At 36.3% G+C, this 10,000-nt stretch overlaps 1 protein-coding gene across 2 annotated transcripts in view; it reads left to right on the top strand.

Moving 5' to 3' along the window:
• The window catches only part of LOC138056491 (uncharacterized), a 14,276-nt gene that overhangs the window by 2,189 nt on the left and 2,087 nt on the right, over positions 1-10,000 (top strand). Inside the window, exons 3-12 of one of the 2 annotated variants that reach the window (XM_068902307.1) lie at positions 661-748; positions 3,623-3,673; positions 4,907-4,955; positions 5,525-5,571; positions 5,844-5,947; positions 6,038-6,120; positions 6,416-6,495; positions 7,627-7,731; positions 8,523-8,583; positions 9,710-9,742. In XM_068902307.1, coding sequence (XP_068758408.1) covers positions 7,640-7,731; positions 8,523-8,583; positions 9,710-9,742 — 186 coding nt within the window. In that variant the 5' untranslated portion in view covers positions 661-748; positions 3,623-3,673; positions 4,907-4,955; ... (3 more) ...; positions 6,416-6,495; positions 7,627-7,639. The remainder of the gene's footprint in view (positions 1-660; positions 749-3,622; positions 3,674-4,906; positions 4,956-5,524; positions 5,572-5,843; positions 5,948-6,037; positions 6,121-6,415; positions 6,496-7,626; positions 7,732-8,522; positions 8,584-9,709; positions 9,743-10,000) is intronic. The other variant, XM_068902306.1, reaches the window with a different exon arrangement.

The following is a 10,000-nucleotide window of genomic DNA, read 5'->3' as shown; positions in this document are numbered from 1 at the left end:
CCTGTCACAATAATTTCCCTCCCTTGGTTTTTCTTGACCCAGCAATTTCCTTCAAATGGGGTTTCTTTTCCCGATAAACAGCTCCCTTTAATGGTTTTCATGTGAAAATACTTTTTGCCCCCAAAACATATAAAGATTAGCATGTAATTTGACCAACAATTTCCTTCAATGATGCATGGCCCAATAATTGCCTGTTCACCATGGGAATCATAACATAACCTCGAATGCAACTGTTCATTTTCAGCCCATTGACAACTGCTCTGCTATATAGTAAATTAATGAGAAACACACAAATCTGTGACAATTAGACAATTTAATAAACAGTATTAATAACCACTAAGGGTGTACATTAGTATTTATCTTTAGACTAGAATAATTAAATAACATGCATTAAACTTGGATTTAAGAGTGGTTTGAGAAGTTTACAACAGCATTTACTGGTAATATTGGTGGGTCTAATTCGCAGGTCGCAGGTCATTTTTTCACCAATACAGAGAGTATCCTAAACATTCATAACCTTAGGCCTAAGGTTAGCTTTTATGAATGTTTAGGATACTTTCTGTATTGGTGAAACAATGACCTGCAACACGCGACCTGCAAATTAGACCTGCCACGGTAATATTAATAATGCTATCCTCATATAAATGTTTTGTTTTCCAGTGTTACTCAACCTCTCTGGAATAGGGTAACAAAATTTGTCCAAGGAAGAAGAACTGAGAAGTAGAAATGCACATGTGGAATAAACAAGGTTATAGTGACCTGCTCCCATAAAATAGTATTCCAACCAGCAAATCAGAAATGTGCTGGACACCATTCCAGTGAAGCTAACAGTTACCATCATGACACACAAAAAATTAGAATACAAAATAATTGATTTCAAAGCAGTTACCTTCAGGTCAAAATCTTTGGATTGGGTTCTTGTTTTAAATTTAAAATACAAAAAGGGCTTTTTAAGATTTCAGATAAACCACAGAACCATAACAAGTCTGCAAAGAGTAATCCTTAAATACATCAAACCATAAACGGTCGGGGAAACAGAATTGGCTGCTAAGCATTTTTCTCTGCTGTAAAGGACCTTTTCCTGCTGTCCCATCAAAGAATTTCTTCAGGAAGTGTCTCTTCTTTCATGGTAACTAAAATATAAATAAATGCATGTAAATACTTCAATGATGCAAGTCACGATTCCTCTCAATCCGTGATCATTTCAATCAATTACAGTTAAAGTGTGTGAAGAGTAGACTCAAATTTAGCTCTCTTTACTTACAAACGTCAATAATACCTAGTTTTCTCAGGCATTTATGATTCTGCATTGAAAAGAGACAGCATTTACCAGAACGAATCATTTGTAAATCGTATACATGAATTAATTTGCTGTATGAGCACTTTTATACCAAATCGTTTACTTCACCATTTGATCCAAAACTTCATTTTTCTTGTTTACCAATTATTGCAGGGTTATAACATTTAAAAAGCCAAATTAAGTATCCTTGCCAGAAAAATTGACTTGAAGGTACTCTACATGTAAATTGTCATTTTGAAGACAATAAGGCATCAAATCAAATGTTATTCGCCTATAGTTAACACTTACCTTTTTACTTGAGTTCTTGTAAGCATTTCCCTGACTTGGATCAGCATTTAAAGAGTAAAACAAACAAAAAATCACCACAAATTTGTGAGCGTTGATACAAACGTTAATAAAGCCGCCGATTGCCGCCAAAATCGGTAAGAGCTTGCGTGGAGACTGCTGGCCAAAATGAAAACGGCTCATTAGTTCCAGTCTTGTCTCTCACTCGTTATACAAGATTGAAGAAAAATGAACAAGATTCCGAGCGAAGTCCTCCAATTAACCCTCAAACAAAGTGGGAAAGATACTGGTATTCATTAAGTGGATAGTGGATAAAGTGCTGACATGGACTGTGTAATTCTTAACATTGATGCTTCATGTTCCTTTTGGAACAAGGCCGGTCAAACGTGGAGGATAGTTCTATAATCTATAGAATCATCATAATAAAGGCTTTTATTTTCATTTATCCGTGTTACACTATTGGGAATTAAATTGGGGAAATAATCCCTTATTATTTACAATTTTGGGAATAACTTGGGGGAATGTGTCCATATTATTCACAATTCTGGGAATAACTTGGGTGAAGGTTTCTATATCATTCACAATGCTGGGAATAACTTGTGAAATGTCTCCATATTATTCACAAGTCTGGGAATAACTTGGATAAATGTTCCCATACTAATCACAATTCTAGGAATAACTTGGGTAACGGTTTCTATATCATTGGCAATGCTGGGAATAACTTGGGAAATTTGTTCATATTATTCACAGCTCTGGGAATAACTTGGATAAATGTTCCCATATTAATCACAATTCTAGGAATAACTTGGGCAACAGTTTCTATATCATTCGCAATGCTGGGAATAACTTGGGAAATTTGTCCATATTATTCGCAGTTCTGGGAATAACTTGGATAAATGTTCCCATATTAATCACAATTCTGGGGATAACTTGGGGAAATGTTCCCATACTAATCACAATTCTAGGAATAACTTGGGTAACGGTTTCTATATCATTCGCAATGCTGGGAATAACTTGGGAAATTTGTTCATATTATTCACAGCTCTGGGAATAACTTGGATAAATGTTCCCATATTAATCACAATTCTAGGAATAACTTGGGCAACAGTTTCTATATCATTCGCAATGCTGGGAATAACTTGGGAAATTTGTCCATATTATTCGCAGTTCTGGGAATAACTTGGATAAATGTTCCCATATTAATCACAATTCTGGGGATAACTTGGGGAAATGTTACCATACTAATCACAATTCTGGGAATAACTTGGGCAACGGTTTCTATATCATTCCCAACGCTGGGAATAACTTGGGAAATTTGTCCATATTATTCACAGTTCTGGGAATAACTTGGATAAATGTTCCCATATTAATCACAATTCTGGGAATAACTTGGGGAAATGTTCCCCCATAATTCACCATTTTGGGAATAAATTGGGAACTTTTCCCATATTGTTCCCAGCTTTGGGTATAACTTGGGAAAACGTTCACAGCATATTCCCAATATTGGGATGTAAAAAAAAGTAGACATTCTTTCCCAATAAAAACCCAAAATTTCCCCCCAAAAGTAATGTCTTGTCCCAATTTTTTCCCATGAGTGGGAAAATTTCCCATTTAATTCCCAAATGGGAATCTCGAAAAGTTTCCTGTGTTGCACAAGGCTCATGACAAGACAGTTATAAATAAATGCTGTATCATAAAGGACCAAACCTATTTTTTCTCCTTGTACAGGAATGGTTTCTACTAATCAAGAACATACTTTAGCCTAAACTGCCATTAACTACCCCCAAATATAAGAACCTGTTTTGCAAAACTTGGAAAAATGTAGTTTCTTACATGTGGGTTTTTACTGTATACTTAATGTTATTTATTGAAGCTTACATGTAGGTTGATATCTTTAGGTATATGCTATCTGTTAATTAATTTCTAACATAACAAAACCTTTGTGTTTAGTATTTTCTGAAGTTCAGATAGATTAGACATAACGATTAGTTCTTGAAACATTCATTCTTCTTCGTCATTTCAATTACCCATTTTCAGATAATTCAGGATTTGATTACAAAGTCCTTGCAGTGCCAGGGTCCGGTGAAAGTAAGTTCCTTTATGTATTGTCATGTCAATATGTCAACATAACCCCTCACTCTCTCGGGGACTCAGGGGCATTTAACAAGGTATGGTTTGCCATCCAAGGGATTTACATGTATCTGTATACATTCCAGGAACCTTTAACCTGTAGTAGTCGCGGAATCTGCAGCAGCAGTGTTTCCAAAAAAAATTACGAAAAGTTGTTTGCTCAAAAGTTATTTATCTTAACCTATTGACTCCTGGGGTTCCCCATAGATGAGTAAAACGTCTGGCGTTAGATAGTAAAATTATACTAAGTATGGCCGGTTTAGGAGTGAAAGGGTTAATGGGACATAGTTTTTCAGTGAGTGATTATAGTTGTTAGACATTGTTCAATCTACAGGTACATTAAATTACTTTAATAATATTTCTGATAATAATAATAATAATAATAATAATAATAATAATAATAATAATAATAATAATAATAATAATAATAATAATAATAATAATAATCACTTTATTCAAGTCTCAAGGGTATTTACAGCTGAGCACAAGTGCTCTACTATTTGGGGAGACTGCAAATCAAGTAAAATCAGAAAAAAAATGAAATCAAATGGGAAAACTGGAGTACCCAGGAAAAAAAACCTGTTGGAAGGGAGTAGATAACCAGCAAACTAAACCCACATGTGGCATCGAATGCTGGAATCGACCTCGAGCCACATTGGTGGAGGGCAAGTGTTCTCACCACTGTGCTAGCCCTGCTCCCACTATCCTTTAGGGGGCTTTTAATGGGTAAAACAGTAACTTGACTTTTTTGGCCTACCTAGTTTACATCAGTGCATCTAGTGCTCCCAGGCCTGGTTGTTCAAAAGCAGATTAACGATAATCCCACATTAAAAATTAACCAAGGTTTTTTTTTCTTTACTCCCAAATGCTGTTCACCGCTTATATTCGGCAAAAATTAACATTAGAGGAAATCAATATTGAAAAACACAAATAAGCAAAAGAAACTGTTACCCAAAAGTTGAAAACATGAAACAAAAGGTATATGCTAATCCTGGATTAAGTTAATCAGCTTTGAGCAACCGGGCCAAGGTGATTATTAGACATATAGCAAATTATCCATTCTGATGAAAGCATATTGTACGCCCTTGTTATTATTTTTTCGGAATAAGTTGTTTTGTCTTTAGGTATTAACCTCTTCATTGCCTGATTGTGACAGTAACTGACAATGTGCTTTGTTTCTTTGTTTTTTAGACACCAATAGCCAGCCAGACTGCCAATGGGTTGACAAGGAGAATATATGGTGAGTGGCATGCACTTTTCTTTTCTGAAGTCAAACAGTATAGGGATAAGAGTTTGAACTAGAATTTCTGTGTTTTCTGTTTACCATTGTGTACTGTCAATATTTAATTTTCATGTAGTTTTAGAGATCATCTTCATCTTATTATCCTTGATCGTAGTGGATGTTGCCTTGTGTATCTGCCTGGCACGTAATGACATTCATCTGCTCAATCCATTAGAAAACATTGTAAAAGTGCCCACTATGATTAGATCAAGCACTGAATTAACATCTTGGGAGGAAAATGCCAGAGAAGGTGAGAACCACCCATGTAGCATCGGTAATTTACAAGTGTCATATTACACAACAATGCTGTGAAACCCCCCCTTCCCCCTCTCAACCAGTGTCAGTTGAGGGTAAAGACAACTACCTTTTCAAATTTGAAGTAGCTGTTACAAAATGTGGATTTTTTTTTCCCAAGATATCACTAATTCACCATTGTTATTATTGAATTTTGCAAAATTCAGTATGCAAGTAAATCATGGTTATACATGTAATTTCAAATAATTTATTTTTCTTCCTTTATGGTAAAGTTGGAGATATAAGAGATGAACCAAATCTACTCTGTGGTGCAGACTTGGTAAGTTGTGAGCAGTTTACCGGTTTACCTTGTTTTCCAAAATAACTTACCGGTAATGACCTTCTGCAGCCACTTTGTTCCAAGAAAGATACTAGTAACTGAAAAAAAGAAACTACAGTGCAATAAATCCTTGTTTTTTAGGTTTCTCAAAAGGTCCAGATACCAGTAACCATGGTCTAATTGTATCTAGGCTGGCCTCTATGGTTGTTGATGTGAAGTTTGAATACAATACTGTTATGTAATTATACCACAATCCTAATTTCTAAACACAGATTGTGGGAGTGGAGCTGCCTATGATGTAAGAATTTTTGAGCAGCTTCTTAATGTGAACCAAATTGTTCAACAGCTGGATGTTCTCTGCTTGCCACCTTTACAGGTATGCCTCAATTAAGAGGATGGACATGCTTATGGATTCTGAATTAGAAACCGATTCACAATGTTTTCCTAAATGTTTAATATTTCATAGGTACGACTGCAGAGTCACTTTGATTCCGTGCCTGACTGTATAATACGATACAGACCCACAAAAGAAGCAGCAGAACTTTTACGGTGGGTACAGAGTGGCTTCTTTCATAAGAGTGCATCAAAGATTGTCTGCACTTGAATGAAACAACGAGAGATATGATATTCACTGGTCAATTTTCTGAGTTAACTCCCCTTTGACTAGAGTGGGGTGATCTTCCTGTGAGTGGAAGAAAATTATTGATGTTATCAAGGTGTTTAATTATTATTGCCTTGTATTGTCTAGTTGAACAAACCAACTTATTAATGTAGTTGTGGTTTTTAATTATTGTATTAACTATTATTTCCTTAAATAGTGAAATATATTTCTTTTTAATTGCAGGAACCTAATGTCAGAGAGTGGGAGCCTTAACCAGTGTCACATACATGTAGCTTTGATGGGTTCACCATATGACAGTGAAGGTACTCGAGAATTCATCCCAATTTGAATTAAATTACTGTAACTTGTTCTTAGAGTACTGACCTTCATCACTATACAGGGGCCAGGTCAGCAATTGGAAAGGGAGGGTTTTCTTAATGAAGCATGCTGCAGTCCTGAAGTCAATTTGGCACCCTTTCCAAATTGCATTTGAGAGCGCATCAACTCGCTTCAGTATAAAAGTAAGCCCTCTGACAATCAAAGCAAGCTTTGATGGTTGTCCTCACCATGCTTACATACACTGTAACAGGGTCAGCGTTCTGAACGTAACTCTAAGACCTTGATGTTAATAAAATAATATCATTTTTATTTTTTAATAATTATTGGACCAAAAGCTGTAAACACATGGGTTCATGGTAAATAACTACTTACTTACCTTTAGTGTAACACTAAAAGAATGAAGAGTCTCAGTCTTCAACAAAGTGATGTTTCATGAATAGAGAAATGAGCTAACATATGTATGTGAGAATCTCTGAGGGCTAACTAGTTAGATAGATTTTGGGAGAAAATTACCTCCACATGAACGTTCGTCTGCATTAGCAGTCAACTGTGATCAAACAAGAACATTACAATTTTCCATTAGAATACTGTAATAGAAATTTTTGTAATATTCTTACTTTAATTCCCAAAAATTGTTTAAGGACTGTGCCTACAATTGTTATTGCGCATAGGTTCTGCGCATCTCGAGATACTCGGATTTCCTATCGGTGATGCTTACTAATACAGAGATATTTTTGCACGGTTTAAAACTATCCGGAGAAAGTAGATCTTAGTAAGTACTCTTGGTATCCAAAAAGAAAACTGGGGGTAACCATTCACTTTTGAGAAATAATTAAGGTTTAATGTGAGACAGAACGCCATGCATTGCTTTGTATTTTAAAGCTTTTTACAAATATTATTCATGAATTATCTTTGAAAAATGTTTGGTTACCCACAATTTTCATTTTAGATATAAAGAAAACTTGGTAAGATCTACATTTCCTGCATAGTCATAAACAGGGGTAAAAATATCTTTAATTAGTAGGCTCCGTCCTTAAGAATAAGCGATTTTTGCATATCGTCCTCGCTTGAAGTGGTAATACAGAAACAAGGGACAATTTTTGTGGCCTTCTTAGTGTGTGGAATGAAATGTTCTGGGAGAGAGAAGCACCACAGAGAGATACGCGTGTTGCAGCCAACCGTGTCCTCCATGAGAATGGTTGTGGGAGACATATTATCAGGTATATTAATTTTACTTCTGGATAGTGTTAACCTTAAGCTAATTGCAATGAACTTTGTCAACTTAAAACGACCAGAAACTGACAACAAGGGCAAGCTAAGGCAATATACGGAAATGTTAGGCAAAAATTTGTACAATAATTCTTCTTCTTCTTCTTCTTCTTCTTCTTCTTCTTCTTCTTCTTCTTCTTCTTATTATTATTATTATTAAAGGGATAATATTAAATAATTGGGCAACTTCGTAATAGGCGCCCATAAGCAATTCCGCTGGCCATGATTACCATGAGAAAAGCAATTCATGGCTTCCTATGATTATGGTGCTCCGCTTGGCCACAGGCCACTTAATCTCCCATAAAAATGTAACAAAAACATTTATGTGTTGTCTTACTAGACGAGTATTCAAACCCTGAAGATATAAGCTAGCAGAAACACTATTCACAAGACGAGAATCATCGTCCATACTTGTAACATGCTGTATGAAATGTAAAGCTCTCATCTCTCCCATAGGAAACGATCCCGCATTTTTAACCAATGCCAGAAGGGCAGTGGAAGAGGCACTTCTGGCGGCAAGGGCTGTGCGCACTCAGAGGCATCAAGCAATTTCAGGTTCCCCCCCCCACCCTCCCTTTTCTTGTCCTGCCTCCTTACCCAAGCAGCCTAGAATGTCTAATCATTTGCAAAGTTATGTAGAGCTACTCGTGAGACCCCGAATATTGGTGTAGGCGCGTTTTGAATCCATAACCTTCCGTGTGGTTGTCTAGTGAACGATTAGAGCATACATTCTTTGTTGTAGGGATCTTCTTCTTAGAGATAGGGATTTGCAGGAAACACAAGATAGGGAAGCCCTAGCATCTGTAAGTTACGATAGAGTAAGAGAAAACAAAAGTTTATCTTGAAATTAAGTGTGTGCGTAAGCCACAAACTCGATACCTTAGCTGCTTACGTCAGCTCATGATTCAAAATGTGTGTTTATGTTAGTGAAAAATAAGTTAGAGACAATTTTTTTTCTAAATTGTTTTCTTGTAAAACTGGCCTACATTTTTTAAATTAATTTTAAATATTTGCGAGATTATTTCTAACATTGTCAGGTAACGCGGTATGGAAAGATTTCACCTTCCCGTTTTTTTCAAACAAACAATTCATGCTTATTTTAAGATTCAAGGAAATGCCTTATGTCGTTGCCATGGTAACGACATTTTGGAACAAAATGTAATGTGAGAAATTTATGATGGGTATTTAATACTCTGACCAAATTTCGTCTTGATATGAGTACCCTAACTATTTCGAGCCTCCTCAAAGGCCTACGAGTTAAGATTGTGTATGTTGATCAAAAAGGAAAAATAAATATTTATTTATATGTCTAATATATAACTTGCATGAACAGAAGATGGAGGGAACTTTTCTCGTGTAATTGAAAGTCCCTTTTAACCCATTGACTCCCAGGGGTTCCCCATTGACGAGGAAAATCGTCCATTGACGAGTAAAATCGTCTGGCGTTAGACAGAGTAAAATACTAAGTCTGGCCGGTTTCGGCCGGTGTGGATGTCGATGGGTTAACGGGGACATTTTTTTCAGAGAGGTATTAATGGGGACATAGTTTTTTTTTGTGAGTGATTAATCCATTGACTCCCATGGGTTCCCCCTTGATGAGTAAAATCGTCTGGCGTTAGACAGAGTAAAATAAAAGTCCGGCCGGTTTGGATGTCGATGGATTTATATTGTACGTTTTGCCTGTTCGGGCTTCTTCAGCAATACAATACAAGATAATGAATACTTGGAGTATTCATTATCTTGTACAGTATTGCTTAAGTATCTTGTACAGTATTACATGGGGTCGAACACAAGTCCAGTGGGTGGTGACATCAAGATTTGAACTTGGAACGTTTGCATGTAAATAAAGCGCCCTAAGCCATCTTAAAGAATGTGAAAATTGCTAACTGACGCACTGTACACCAACCAGTTATGCTTTTCTTTTGTAAGGAAATGGAAGACAAGAGGAAAGGGCAACAAAATGTAAGTACACATGCTGTTGATGGAATGCCTGCTAAATGCCAACTATCTAGGTTTTCTTCGCTGGTTGCACACAGAGTAACAAACTAGTCAATTAGCGCAATTATTCATTGAGAGGTGACATGAGACTCAATGATGCTTTCGCTCTTATCTAATTTTAAAAGGTATAAAGTAAGTGGAGCTCTTCCCTCCTCCACCATCATCACCATTGGCCACGGGCAGGGACAGCGGTCGTCTTTTTACTCATCTTACCTTTTTTAT

This window comes from Montipora capricornis, chromosome 7 (assembly GCF_036669925.1).
Source record: "Montipora capricornis isolate CH-2021 chromosome 7, ASM3666992v2, whole genome shotgun sequence".
Taxonomy (NCBI): domain Eukaryota; kingdom Metazoa; phylum Cnidaria; class Anthozoa; order Scleractinia; family Acroporidae; genus Montipora; species Montipora capricornis.
This window is presented reverse-complemented; position numbering and strand designations above follow the sequence as displayed.